Source organism: Manis pentadactyla, chromosome 2 (assembly GCF_030020395.1).
Source record: "Manis pentadactyla isolate mManPen7 chromosome 2, mManPen7.hap1, whole genome shotgun sequence".
NCBI classification, from domain to species: Eukaryota; Metazoa; Chordata; class Mammalia; order Pholidota; family Manidae; genus Manis; species Manis pentadactyla.
Window position 1 is genome coordinate 141,097,404 of NC_080020.1, and position 14,709 is coordinate 141,112,112.

The following is a 14,709-nucleotide window of genomic DNA, read 5'->3' on the forward strand; positions in this document are numbered from 1 at the left end:
CCCCGCGCGCGCGCTGCCTGGCCAAGCCCCGCTCCTCGAGTCCCCTGGGGCCCGGGCTCCCCACGCACAGCCCCTTCCCCTGTCCCCGCGTGGGGCGGCGCTGGCCACTCCCGAAGGAAGGCGGCGGCGAGGCGCGCCCCCCCACCCCTCGGGCGTTAACGCGAGCTCCCCTTAGGGCAACCGGCGCGGCCTGAGACGCTGAGGCCCGGCCACCGCGGGAGGCGCTGCGCCGAGACCCCGCGCCCGACAGCCGCCCCCGAGCTCAGCCGCGCGGGCAGAAGGGAGCTGCGCGGACTCCCGGCCCCGCCCACGGGCCCGCCCCTCCCTCTGCGTCACACGCACCGCCCGCGCCTGCGCGCCCGCCGCCCGCCCTCCGAGCCGCCGCGCATCCTCGGCCCGCGCCCAGCCCGGCGCCCCGCTCCGCGCCCGTTTGCGCCCCGCTCCCGCGGTGGGCGGCGCGGCCATGAGGCTGCGGGCGCGCGGCCCCCGGGACGCCCCCGCCTCCGGTTTCGCCTCCAGCGCGGCGGCAGGCGATGCGCGGCGGCTGGCGCCCCCGGGGAGGAACCCGTTCGTGCACGAGCTGCGCCTCGGCGTCCTGCGGAAGGCCCAGGTGGGTGCCTGGCGGCGGCCGCGGACCAAATCCCCGCGCCTCACCATCCCCGGCCCTTGCCCCGCTCCCCGCGCGCGGCGCTCCACCCCGGGCCCGCGCCGTCGGTCCCCCGGCCCTGCGTCCGCTCCGGCCGTGCGCAGGCCCCGCCTGGTTCCGGAGCGGCCCCCGGGATGTGACTTGGTCACTGATGGCCTCGCGTGTGGGGACCTCGTCGGTCACTGGAGTGCGTGCCGGGGACGGTGGGGTGCTGGCCGTGGGGTTCCCTGGAGAGGAGCGGCGGGAGGATTTCCGCATCTCGGTTTGCAAGCTGTTTTCTGGGAAGCTCGCGGGGGAAGCCCCTTGGGGCTGATCCGAAACCAGAATCAATCTTAGAGACAACCCGGTTCCAAATGGGGGTGGGGCGTGCAGTGTGCGGTCCCCTGACAGCGCGTTCAGTGTGTGCGGTCCTCCGGACTTGCCGAGGGGCCTTCACTCTTGCCGCCTTTCTTCCCGAGGCTTCTGGCCCAGGGGCTGAGTCCTGGGCTCCGGCACAGGTCCCCGGCTGTTCTGTCCGGCCGGTTGGCCCCCGACTCCCCCACTATGTGGTGTTTGCATTTCTGTGAGATTGCTCACAAGGATGGGCCTTTCTTTTGGCCCCAAAACTACACAGAAGCAGGCACAGTTTGGGGCTGAAGCGGTTACTCAGTTGCTGAGATAAATATTTCCAACTGTGAGAAAACTTTTTGGGGGGGAGGCTGAGTGTTTTTAATGTGTAAAGTAATTCATCCAAAATGACATTTTAGTGAAAAGTTCTTGAGGTCTAGCTAAAGGGTATCATGTTCCCAGCCACTTGCTTCTCAGAGCGCTTTTTGGGTGGGTTTGCTTATCAGCAATGGAAGGAGCTGTGGACAGATCATTGGGTGGAGAGTGGCGAGGGTGACACCCCTTCTGCTGACAGGAAGAGGCAGGGCTGCCCGCAGGTGGCTTCTGGGCCTTGTCCCCTGTCTCTGCAGGTCTGAACCAGACCCCAGCGTGTCCTCCTGTGTGGCCTGTGTGCCTCCCTCCTTCACACACACCCACCACCCGCCAAGTGCTAAGACCGGGTTGTGAGGGCGTTGGGATACACGGCCGTTTCTCCTGGGCTCCTAAGTGGGCCCCAGCGACCCGCCACCCCATCACCCCTGTGGCCCACATCTCTGCTGCTCAGAGCCCACCCAGGGTAACTCCTGCAGGTGGTTTCTGAGGCCCCTCCAGGCCCTACCCCTCTCCAGGCTTGTCACCTTGGCGCACAGCTGCTGCCTGGCTGTCTCTTCCTGCCCTGGCCCACTCTGCAGGCCTCTGTTCCTTCCTCAGGTCTTGGGTAAAATATCATTTCCAGGAAGAAGCCCCCTCCTCCCTGGAGGTCCCTGGAGGACCACTCTGCACCCGTGTCACATTTACAGCGCCCCCTCCCCCACCCCACTTCTGTTACTGTGGATGCAGGGGCCGGGGGCAGGTCTGTCCCACTTCAAACTGGATGGGATCACTGCAGGAGCTCTGCTAGTTGATCAAGTCAGAAACCCCAGTTCCCGCAGGCCCCAGTCACAAGACTGTAAATTGGGGGTTTGGAGCAGTTCCTGTGGGCTGCTGTTCAGGGAAGCCTCTGCTAGGTGAGGTGGAGATCCTGATTTCAGATGTCGGCCCCCAATATCTGGATGACATTAGAGCAGGTCGGTGGGGTGCTAAGCCTTCCAGAAAGGGAGGGATGCTTTGCACACTCCTTGTTGCCATGCTCCAGGGACCCAGGTCAGAACAGTCACGCGGGTTTGTGTATCGAACCCTGCCCGGATGTCTGCAGTGTGTGGCAGAGGCAGGTAGCTTGTAAATACTCACCAGGTTCCAAGTCCTGCTCTGCAAAACCATTTGGCTCTTTATCAAGTGATGCTCTGCAAAGCTTTTTACCTCCATGTACTGTATTGGGATAAAGTTTCCAGAGCGACTAGCCGGTCCAAGCAAGGAAAGTCTGCCTCCCCTGGTCAGTATATAAGCGGATCAAGCAGCGACTGAGATGCCCAAGGGCTTCCCAGAAACTCACCTGATTGCAGGTGAAGATAAACCCGTAAGGGAGCTCATGGTCAGTGTCAGCACACACTGCCAGGGAAGGGCTGCCATGTGGCTCAGATTAATGACCAGTCCATCTGCCATTTAACTGCAGACTTAGAAGGAGCTTAAGCATCTCTTCCAACAGAAAGTAACTGTAACACTGGATAGTCACATTTTAATTTGTTGCTTTTGAAGTATGCATGGCTCATACCCAGGGTTGGTGCTCCACTTGGAAGCCACAGCTGTGAGCACATGCCGCCTCAGATGTTTCCCGTTGCTGAACGCTCTGTAACCTGCACCAGAGAAAACGTACTTCCTGAAAGTGGACTGGCTTCCCATACACCCTGGGACTGTCCTTGGTCAGGCAGGCTGCTGAGCACCACCTCCCCGGTCACCCAGGAGGGGATTGCCATGAGGGCAGAGTCCAGGCACAGACTCGTCCACCCAACTTCTGTGGCAGTCTGTGCAGAGTTTAATTATCCCAAAGTGGCTGTCTTTTTCTCCAGGCTCTTACCCATATGCCTGAGCTTTGATTAAAAAGCAGCAGCAGGTGCCCCTAGTCTCAGCCTGGAACCCACAGAGGGTCTGGCCATTCTGGAGCAGGGAATCCATGCCCTGTGCACTGCCAGGCCACTCTTGGGGAAGCCGCTGTTTGCATCGAGGTGTGGGCACTGCCCACTGGCCCCAGTGCCACCTCCCCACCCCATGCACGCAGACCAGGCCCAGTAGTGTCCCTCCTGCTCCTCTGACCTGTCAGGCTCCAGCCCCTGCTCCAGCCCCAGCCACCCTGCCCACTCCAGTTGCCCCTTGTATCTGGTGCTCCATGCATGAGACTTCATGATGAGCACATCTCTGTAGCCCCTCCAGCAGCTCTGCCAGGGGTGTGGAGGGGTGGGTAAACGGGGAGGTGGCCTGGCCCAGAGCTGGAGTTCTTGCGAGGCTGGTGGTAATAGGAGCCCAGGGAACATAGGGATGGAAGAATTCCCGAGAGCGTGTTTACCAGGGAGGACAGAGAAGGTTGGCTGCGGCATAAGCACCCCCTGGATGCCTGGGAGGCTGAGACCCCAGAGCAGATGCCAGTCCCCTGGTCCCCGCCACCTGCTGATGACCTGGGAGCCTGACAGTGCCCCCTGTTGTGCGTTTGTAGCCTTGTGAGGTCCAGGGCTGGTTTCCAGTGCCCTTGCTGATGGTCACTCTCAGCGCAGGCCTTGGGGGCAGGTGGGCAGAGACGTAGGTGCTGTGTTCCCGGTCACAAGTGAAGAGACTGAGCCCTCGTCCTGTGCTGTCCCCGGACTGCGGGACATTGTGGGCTGGCTCAGTGGGGACGACTGACCCGGCCTCCCAGGAGCCCTGCCCTCAGGGAGCAGGCACTGTGTCCTAGGCTGTGACCCCTGGCCTTGTCTCTGGGAGGGCGCTCACATCCAACTTCCTGGGGCTAATGCTGAGATGATGAGCGGTGGGAAGGGTGCAAAGTCAAAGACTTGACTTTCTGTTTTCTGTGCTCTTGAAACATGAATTTTCCGTGTGTGTGTATACACACACATCAATACACACATGAATGTGCACACATAAACATGTACACACACAGGTGTATACACACACTCATGGGTTTGTTCCATAACCTCTTTAATTTCTCAGTACTGAGCAAAGCATTGTCAGTTTCCTCAAAATCAGGATTTGTCCCTGCAAGCAGCCACTCCAGAGCCCCACTGCCAGAGCTGGTGCCCCGCCCATCAGGACGCCCCGACAGCAACCTTCAGCGCAGATGACCAGGGCTTCTCTGCTCGGGCGGCTCTGAGCAAGGCCTCCACTGGGCCGTGTCCGCCACCTGCGTCCTGCCTGCTGCTGCACCGCTTCATCTTCCTGATCCTGGGGTTTGCCTGACACGACCAGGACAAAGTGGCACTGTGCCCACGGAGGCCAAAGGCCAAGCGGGTGCTCACTGAGTTCTTGGGTTTTGCTGCGGTGCGCTGGGGCGAATTTGCCTTTCCTGGGCTCGTGTTTCTGACATTTCTAGCGTCCTGTAAAGTGTGAGTCTAGTTGTGAATTATTTTCAAAATGAGCCAAGAGGGAAGTGTGTGTTTGGAAATAACACATTTAAACGTGACCCCCCCCCTTGCCCTCCCCCATGTAGCCCTCAGTGGCCCTAGACGGTTGCCATTTCCTTGGGGTTCACCCCTGTTCCTGCCTGGTGAGCTAAGGTGTCCTAAACGTGCAGCTGGCTTCCCTGGCCCCATCAGCCAGTTTCCTGGGCTCTGCTGCATCTGGCAGCCTCCCTGTGCTGGTGCAGGGCTGTGCCACGGGTGCCTGGAGACTGCAGCTTGCTTACTCTTACTTCTGTCTTAGGGCCAGAGGAGTGATTTATTTTCCCTGAAATGTTACTCACCACATAAAAGCTTTTTGAAAAGCATCTTTCACCACTGTAGTATTTCAGATCTCTGAGCTGGGGACAGTGGGGCTGGACCCCCTGCTCCGTGTCCCGCATGGCCCCTGAGGTCCAGGCAGTGAGGAACAGAGTTGGCCGCCCAGTGGAGCCCAGCTGCACGCCAGCCATGAGCTCGATGTGGCTGGAATGCCCATGGACTGAGGGCCCAGCTCAGAGCAGGTACTGCTCAGAGACCCCAGGGTGGGGGTCTTTTATATCCAGTGTCCCTTTACTTGCCCATGCCCAGCTCCCCCTGAGGCAGAGGTGACTGTCCATGTTCAGAGTAAACACTTAGAACCCCCTTTCTGTGGTGTATGTTTTCCCCAATAGGAACTGGCTGTGGCCACTTCTGTGCTGGGTGACTCATTACTCTACCTTACAGGGTCCCTCAACTCAGCCCATCCCAGGCCAGACTCCTAGGCCCCACCCCCTGCATCTGGCTCCCTTCATTCTGATGATCAGCGGCCCACGACCACCCTCACCCTAGAACAGTCAAGGCCACTTCTGCTGCCCGCCCCACCTCCCCGAGGTACAGTGGTTGCAAACTGACCTCCTGTCCCAGGGGCAGCTGGGGGGCAGAGCAGGATCAGGATATTCTGGGGAGCTCCCTGCGGTGGGGGGGACAGAGCAGGGTGTTCTGGGGTCCCTGCAGCAGTGGGGGAATACAGAATGGGATGTTCTGGGGAGGTCCCTTTAGGTGGGGGCACAGAATGTGTCTTTGGGTCTCCTTGCAGCTGGAGAGGGTCTCCCACAGCTGCTGTTAGAGTCAGGGTATGTTTTGGGGTCTCTTACCACTGGAGGCGGGGGCTAGGACATTCCCTTGGGGCTCCCAACAGATGTGGGGCTGAAACTAGAATTTCAGTGAGGGGCATTCAGAATTTGGGGGTGAAGTTTCAGCCAGGATGTTCTGGGGTGTTCTGTATATCTGAGGGTGGGATGGGATAGGAGGTGTTCAGGTCGGGGACTGCCTGCAGCTGAAGGGGTTCTCCCCACCACTGGGGAGCAGGACTGCTGTGGTGAGGGCTGCCACAGCAGGGAGCTCGGGATGTACTCCCCCTGGGCCCCTGCTGGCTCTCTGCAGATGTTTGCCAAACCAGTGGAAATAGCTGGAAATGCTACAGCTCCTGAATTTCAAGATTCTTCTGTTCAGACCATGTGGTCAGGCCCCTGGAGATAAGGGATCTCCTCTGCCACAAAGCCAGGGTGGGTATGTCTCCTGGGCACATGCTGAGCTGAACTGGGCTTGGGGTGGAAAGGGTCCCACTGCAGCCAGGAAGGCAGGGCCCTCGGCCTGTCTGTGCAGGTGGGCTTTTACTGTCAGGGTCTCGGTCTCCTTCATCCGCACCTCAGGCGTCCACACCCCGCCCACAGCTCCTGACCACCATCAGCAGAGGCTCACCAGGGGCGGCCCTCTCGGCTTGGCCCCTCAGCAGGCTGCTTGTGCTATGGGCTTTGCACCCCTCGGCTGCCCAGTCCACCGTGCTTGGAGCTGAGCCACTCCGCCGTGTGGGGGGCCTTGGCCACCGGCGTCCATTCCTGCAGGCAGGAGCTCGGGGCCGTAGAGCCTCCCTCCCACCACCCTGTAATTACAGTGCACCTGGCCCCACAGGTGACATGCCTGTGGAAGTAGGTCAGGTGTTGTTGAGCTCCCACAGCCTCCAAATGGGGATTGAGAGTCCACCCTGCTTCAGGAGGAGCCTCGTCCCCAGAGTGGAAGGTCCAGCCCTGACAGCTTACGCCCTCCAGTGTATCTCTGCTCCGCATGCCCTTCCTTCTCCTGAACACCTGCCATGCCAGGCTGTGCCGGGCAGAGCTCTCCAGGTGACTGGGCAGCCGTGGTGGAAGGGGCTTGGCCTGCAGTTTGGTTGATTGTGGAATTTCATGTACAGACACTGCAGGAGGAGCAGGTGGGGATCATGGGGAACAAAGCTCTGGTCTCCAGCCGAGGGTCAGAGGAGATCAGGTTATAGGAAGCTGAGCAAGTAGGAGGAGGTGTTGGGGGCGAGCAGCACAGGAGCAGAGGTGGGCGTCGGCTGCAGGTACCACTCGTGGCCTCCCTGCTTGCTCCTTGGCGTGGGCCTTTGCACGTGGAAGTGCTCCCTGCACCCCTTTGCTTCAATCACACCAGGTATTAGAGACTTTCCTTCCTGAAGGGAAGGTGTCCCCCCCTGGGCCTGCACCCCCAGGCAAGCTATCCTCAGCTGGACACCAGTTGTCTGCTCATTCGCATACCCGCCTCCCCCATCCTCAGGGTCTGATCTGCACCCTGCATCGGGCTGTCCATGGTCCCAGCACCGGGGGCCACCACATGCTGGCCTAGAGACCACCAGTGCCAAGTGGGATGGGCCACCGAGAAGGCTCCGACCCTCCCGGCAGAGCCCTCAGACGCAGCTAGAAGGCAGGCAGGTGTTGGGGTGTTGCTTGTGTGGTTCCCCTGGCTAAAGGGTGTGTGTTTCGGGTCCCCTTAGACTGGAGTGGTTCTGATCCTGTAAGGAACTAACCGTGTGGAGCCCACTCTGTCGGCTGAGGTGCGCTGAAAATGGCAGCCGTGGTTGTCTAGGAAAACCGCTCTACCGCTGGGCTGCGGGGTGGATTTGTAAATTCCGAGTAAATTATTGAAAGACACCCTCATCTTGCAGAAGCTCCCAATTGGGTGATACCCACTGCGGCTTGAGTTGAAAGCTCTTGAATAGAGATGACAGGGACTGGGGAGGTTTGGGCTGTCTGAGGGTTTGAGAGGAAAGAATAGCTGTTTTAGGAAAGCTGTATTTAATTTTAGATGTGAGTGGGAGAGCCAAGAGGAAATAGCTCACACATAGTGGTGAGCATGGCCGCAGAAGGTGAGTCTTCCTAACAGAGCACAGGACAGCCTCCAGATCACCCAGGTGGGCACAGAGCCTCAGGGGGGATACAGTGGGCAGGTGGAAGACAGTCACACGTTAGTAAGAAAGAGACACAAGTCCAGTGTGAATTCAGGCGCAGGACTTGCACGGGTGAGGAAATCACACCAAAGAAGCCCAGATGCCCGGGTGACGTGAAGCTGCCCCTTGGGTGTGACCCGCCCTCCCAGCAGCCACTGTACCCACCTCGTTGGCCACACCCTGGATTTCTAGCCACACTTTGCATCTTGTCTTTTCCTAAAACCAGCTGTGTGCATGACAAAAAGCTAATAGTGACAGTTTAGATGTCAGCTTTTTCTGTTTCACTTTTGTTTCCAAGTATTTTGACTGTTTGAATTAGTTGTGGAAAGGACTGTCCATATGTGAGTGCCGTGTGTGCTTGGGACCACGAGGTGGTTTACATTTAGTACAGGTGTTTGCTGCCTGGGGAAGCAGAGAGGTCAGTCTGCTGGGTTTCTGTGAAGCATGCGGTCCAGAGCTGAAGCGTTAGGAAGCCCTGTCCAGCTATCCACTCAGAGGTTTTGGGGCTGCATGGAGTTTTCTAGTGAAGGTCCTTGATTACACCAGCTGGTGGGACTCCTGCAAGAAATACTGTTTCTACGTCGTTCTTTCTTTAAAATGAAGAAAAAACAGCATCAGCTGTGTCTGGTTTCTCTTGCTGCACAAGGAGAAAGTGGCCCATTGACCAGAATCATTTCCTGGGGCCCCATGGAGCCCCTTCCAGCCTGTACCAGGCTAAGGTCTGGTCTGGCCAGAGTGTCCATGTGTGTCCATGGAGATGCGTACCCCTCCCCAGCCCAGAACCCTCTTGTCCTGGCTGCCCCTAAACCTCAGCTTTTCCTCTGAGCAGCCAGCTGACCTTGGGAAGGCACCTGCCTCCTCTCTGACTCTCCACTGCCCCCTTCCCAAGCCCGTCCACTATGGGTGTTCCCCTACGGCATGGACTGCACCCTGCATGCCCTGGCGGGATGTCTTTGCACTGGTGTCTGCGTGCTGGCTGGCAGCCGAGCCTTCTGTCTGCACATTGCTCAAGCCGGCTCCGGCACGCTGTGCACATGCCCTCTTGGGGGTTAATTGGGACAGTTGAGACATGAGCTGTGTTCTTCCTGGAACCGTGTCCCTGGGCTTTCCAGGGCTCTCACTCCAAGAGGTGTCCCTTGAGCTGGTGAGCAGTTCCTGTGGGCTCCCTCTGCCCACCCTGCCTTGAGTTTCTGGGCTGGGTGCTGTGTGGAGCCCCCTAGCCTCTGACACATCCCCTCCCTCCGGGCAGGTTGGCAGCGCCTCTGTGCCCTGGTTCCCTTCCTCATGGGTATTGGGAGGCCCACAGGTGAGAATAAGGTTTGTCCTTCACACTTGGTGTCAGAGCACCCTTGATAGGGCCCCCAGAGGCCCCTGTGCTGGCAGCACCCTTATTAGGCCAGGCTCCGCCGCACCCCAGCCCTACCCCCATTAGTGGTTTGTCCCCCTCATGGGCTCACCCAGGTCTGCCACCCTTGAACCCCCTCCACTCAGATGTCGTAGAGCAAAATGGCAAGGGTGTGAGTCCCTTACCCTTTATGCCCCTTGTCAGCTCAGGACCTGCCCCCAGTCCCCAGGGAACACGTGGCTCCTCCCTCTGGCTGGCCCCTGATGTCTGCCATGCAGGTGACCTTCAGCTCCCCTGTGCCCTCGTGGCACCCCTGGGTGGCATCCAGCTCTGCTGCCACCAGCAGGGCTGTGATGGGCAGTCTCCCCGAGCACCGCGCACTCTGGGTCCCCGGCTGCTGCCACCTCCTCCTGTGGCCCCCACCAGTCGTCACCTGGGAGCAAGGCCCGTGTTTTCTCGTGCTGATCTGGGTCTGCAGACCGCACTGCGCCTGCCCCATTGTTGCGCCCTCTCCAGGCCTGCCCTCCCCATCCGCACCCCATCTGGCTCTTTCAGGCCCACCTGCTGCCCACACAAGTATCCTCTGCCCGGTGTGCCCCGCTTCTTGGGGAGAATGGCTGCTCTGAGAGGGGCTGCAGTGGAACCAGGCCCCGAACACCCCTCCCCTGCCACGTCCCCGAGCTGGGCTGAGTCAGTGTCCACACAGAGCTGGGCCTTCTCTGGGGTGTGGGGGCTGGAGACCCGCCCTCTCCCAGGGCCCCTCTGCCTCCCGTCGTGCTCTCAAAAGAGGGTGAAATACTTGGACTCCATAAATCTGCAGGTTAACCCTCTGGGCCCGCACAGGAAAGCAGCAGCACGCAGAGGTGCCTGCAGCTGCTTATGGGAAGGAGCCGCCGTGTGCAGCCTGCTCACCCATGACAGTGCGTCCCTGTGTCCCGCCAGAACTGCCTGGAAGTGGCACGACGAGCTCCCTTCCTGTTAGATGCCCTTTGTTCTGTCTGTGCTCTGGTCTGGCCAGGATTTTCTAAGTAGGTGCTTTGCTGTGGCACCTGTCTCTTCCCAGCCCCACTGGAGTTGAGAATGTCCACCGTGGCTGGCATGCCTGGCATGGCTGGTGTGGCCACTCCAGCCATCTTGCCCATGCTGGGAAGCCCCGCATCGGCTCTGACAGGTTGAGGCACTTGGGTTTGCACCAGGATGTGGGTGGATGGTGAGGGTGCAAGAGGCTGGTGGCTGGGCCAGGGATAGACTGAGGTGGTAGAGCCTGTGGGGAGGACAGACTAGAAGGGGCAGGAAGTCAGGAGGGTCCCACCAGGGGCATGAGAGCTCAGGACAAGTGGCCAGAGCCCACAGAAGGTTCTGGAAGGAGCCACAGAGGCTTTCCAATTTCTACTCCTCCTGAGATGGTTTCTGCCTCCGCGGGGGCAGGGCTGAGCCCGGCAGACAGCACACAGGCCCAGTGGCTGAGCACGGTGATGACAGTGCTGTGGGGACTCCGGGAGCAGCCATGAAAGCACGTGGGCTCTTAGCCCTGGAGCCAGGCCCCTGCCACACGACCCCCGAAGGTGCCTGGCCGCCCAGGCAGGCTGCACAGCACCCCATGGACCATGCCAGCAGAACCGCTCTCTCCCCACCTGCAGGTGGAGCCGGGCAGCCCCGGGTGGGTGATGCTCACTCTCAGGCTGCATTTCTTCTGCACCCACCCCTCATCTCTTAGGAGGCTTGTCTGTGTGCTGAGGGGTGAAGCCTGTTGTGGTCACTCAACAGGGTGTGGAGGTGAGCGTACCTGCAGGTGGGAAGGACTTGGGGTGCAAAGGCTGGCATGCCTGCAGGTGGGAAGTTCTTGGGGTACAAAAGTGACCATACCTGTGGGCAGGAAGGACTTGGGGTGCAGAGGCTGGTGCACCTGCAGGCAGGAAGGGCTTGGGGTACAGAAGTGAGCACGCCTGCGGGTGGGAAGGACTTGGGGTGCAGAGTGGGTGCACCTGTGGGTAGCAAGGAGGCTTCCTCCACAAACTGCATCCTCTTTTCCCTCCCAAAAATATTATAACGTAACAAAGGCAGGAAAAGGACAGAATCTTTAACCTAAATTTAAAAAAACAAAGGATAAGGCTACATTTCAAACCTGTGGAGTTAAATCAGAGTGGTATTTAGAGAAAGCTGTGTGCTCACACGGATACTGGGAAGTAAGGCTTCCTGGAGGTGATGCCCCAGGCCTTTCCCTCTAGATGTTAAGGGGAACGTGGGAGTGACACCAGGAAAGAGACTCATGTAAGAGCCGAAAGCTCGGATCGAACAGCTCGAGGCTGCCGACAAGTACATCCAAAGCCGGGCCTGTAGCAGATGAATAGGTCAGAAGAGTGTCTGTTCGCACAGGCTGAGAAGCTTTAGAAGCCCAATATTAGCAGTGAATCATGACCCCAGGCCGGGCGAGTCAGGAGAATCTGCAGTGGGCAGCTTGGGTGGGGAGGAAGCTCTGCCGGGGACCCAGGGAGGGAACCTTCCTCACTGACAGGAGCACCGAGGCGGACTCAAGAGAAAGCGAAATTTAGGTAAATGATAAGGAAACATTGAAACAGCAGCCAGAAATCTCCTCATAAACACCTGCAGTGAGGCGGCTCGCAGGCGGGGTCTGCGGGAGGAAGCGAGTTGGGGGCTGTGGGGCAGGCTGCGTGAGCTGGCCGTGACCCAGCCCCAGACCCGTGAGCAGACGGACCCGAAGGACCGCAGCAAGGTGTCCACGTCGGAAAAGCCGTGAAGGCCTCCCATTAACAGGTGGATGTGTACAGACTCATCGTTTCCCCACTAGACACGGCAGGACCTTTGATAAAATTCACACTCACCCAAAGCACAGCTCAGAAAGCCGGGCAGGAAGGCTCGCTTATCCCATAAGGACACTGGCACCTGGGCGGGCACCTGTTGAATAGGAATTGTCACCAGTCCAACCACACACAGCCTCATCGCTGCTGTGCCTGGCCTCATGGAAGTGGGCAGTCCGGTGGGCAGTACCCACCCCAGAAAGAGGGAGGGAGGGAGGGGCCACTATGAGTTAACATCATTTGCAAACGTTATCCAGATCCGCGTCCACACTGCCCAACAGGCAACTGCAGGCTGCATGGACCACTGGCCACGTGGAGGGCACGTGAACTTCCAAGACCACCTGGGAAAGTGGGACATGGCTCACTCATAACTTTTGTATTGAGCACATGCCAAATGATAATGTTTCAGGTACATATGTATATAAACTATAATATTAAATCAACTTCATCACCTTTGTATTTTTTTAATGTGGCCATACATCATATTCCCATTCCCGGGGGTGCTGGTCTTGCTGGAGGGGCCAGCACAGTCTACAGAGGAGCTGTGGAAGTCAGCATGCACCCCGCTGCAGGCTACAGAGCGAGTGTGGTGGGGCCCTTCCTGCTCGGTCGGCAGGGAGCTCAAGATGTCCCCATGGGTCTGCTGTCTGCTGTCTCCTGTGCACCAGACTCTGTATTTGAAGCATGTCATGCAGACAGTCAAAATCTGCATCAGTTGATCATAAAGCTTTTGTAAGTTTGTTCTAGATCAGAAGGCACTGCTTCTGAGCACCTGCTCCCGGTGGAGAACAGAACATCACTGGTGCATGAAAGTGCTTGTATTTTAGTCCCAGTTGTCTGTCCACCCTGATGCAGCCTGGCTCAGCTGCTCTGGTGAAGCCCACATGTCTGTCCTCTCCCTCACCCTGTGTTTGCAGCTGGGCCCTCACCTGCAGGGCCTGCCCCTCCCCAGGAGCCCCAGCCTGCCTCCCACGGCGCTCTCCCAGCCAGACAGTGGTGGCATTCAACGCCCCACCCTGGTGCCATTCCTGTTAAGCTGGGCTGAGCTGCAGTCCCTGTTCCCTGCTGGGCTCCCACCCTGTGACTGCCTTGAGCTGGAAAGTCCCCTGAACTCCCTGGTCCTCCACAGTCCAAGCTTGCCAGCCCCGTACCTGCGGCCCCACCCCTGGCAGCTGTGCACCACAAAAGCGTCTTCCTGTGGCAGACGGATGGCAGGGGCTAATTGCTGCAAGTTGGGCCCGGAAAGGGCTTGGGCAAGGGGCTGCCTGGCAGGAGCCGGCTAGGTGTCGGGGAGAGCTCTAGAGCCCCATTCCACAGCCATGCCCTCAGGGGCCATGGACTTGGGGACAGAGCGGGAAGGTAGGAGCAGTGTGGCCAGTGGCCTGCGTGGGACGTCCCGACGGCTCACCTGCCCAGCTGTGGGGGGACTGCGATGGGGCACGCCGGAGCCAGCATTTGCAGGAGAGGCTCCCCTGCCAGGTGCTTCCAGAATGACCTTGCCTCTGCCCTCCCAGGTTGCAGTCCTGACAGTGACGCTGTTCCCCATCCGGCTGCTGTTTGCTGCCTTTATGATGCTGCTCGCCTGGCCCCTGGCATTCCTCGCTTCACTGGGATCCGATGAGCGGGAACCCGAGCAGCCCCTGGCCTTGTGGCGGAAGTAAGTTGCTCCTTGTCCGCAGGAGCTCTGACATGGGGGGTCACGGGGCTTCTCCTGTCCTCCCAGCGTTAACCTGGCCATCTCCCCCTTCCCAGCACAGACACTCCTGGCCTTCTGCTGCCTCCTTTGGGGATGTCTGGTTCCACCCCTGCCATGGTCGTGCTCGGAGGCTTCCTCCAAGGCTCTGTGAGCCACGTGACCACTGTTTCCATGTCCACAGCACGGAGATGCCCATGTTTCCATGTCCCCAGCCCTGACGCTGTGTGTCAGCCAACATCTGTCCCCCGGGCTGGTCTCCGCAGGGTTGGCCTCCCTCCTTGCTGACAGACCTAAATGCTCCCCTGCTGTACTCATTGAGCTATCTGTGGGAGGATGTGTTGCGAATGCATCCTAACTAAACACCCAACATGGACCACAGAAACTTAAAGCGCATTTTCTGGCTTATTCCAGTCCCTAAAGCTGTTCTTCGCCCCTAAGTGTATGCCTGTAGGGGGTGAAGATGTCCAGGTACCGGAAGGACTCGGACAAATGCCTGCAGAGTCTCGGAAGTCACATTCCTGCCATGAAGCCAAAGTGCGGCAGCCCTTCTGTGCTCCGGCGCCTCTGACCAGCCATAAGGGGCCCTCGAATGTTTATTAAGAAATAGAAACATTCGTGTAGTGCAGGCATTGGCAAAGGGCCCACAGGCCAAACGTGGCTTCCGCCTGCTTTTGTAAATAACGTTTTATTGGCACAGCCACACCCACTCCATGCCATCAGCACCACTTCCGGGCAGAGTGGGGTAGCTACAGAGGCTACAGGGCCACAAAGCCAAAGATATCTGCTCCCTGGCCCTTTACAGGTTTAGTGGATTGGCTCTGGAAAGTGTCTG

General features: G+C 59.0%; 1 protein-coding gene across 2 annotated transcripts in view; it reads left to right on the top strand.

Moving 5' to 3' along the window:
* The first annotated feature begins 356 nt into the window (after nucleotides 1-356).
* Nucleotides 357-14,709, top strand: part of LPCAT1 (lysophosphatidylcholine acyltransferase 1) — a 38,690-nt gene continuing 24,337 nt past the window's right edge. Inside the window, exons 1-2 of one of the 2 annotated variants that reach the window (XM_057496726.1) lie at nucleotides 357-610; nucleotides 13,696-13,838. In XM_057496726.1, coding sequence (XP_057352709.1) covers nucleotides 464-610; nucleotides 13,696-13,838 — 290 coding nt within the window. In that variant the 5' untranslated portion in view covers nucleotides 357-463. The remainder of the gene's footprint in view (nucleotides 611-13,695; nucleotides 13,839-14,709) is intronic. The other variant, XM_036919945.2, reaches the window with a different exon arrangement.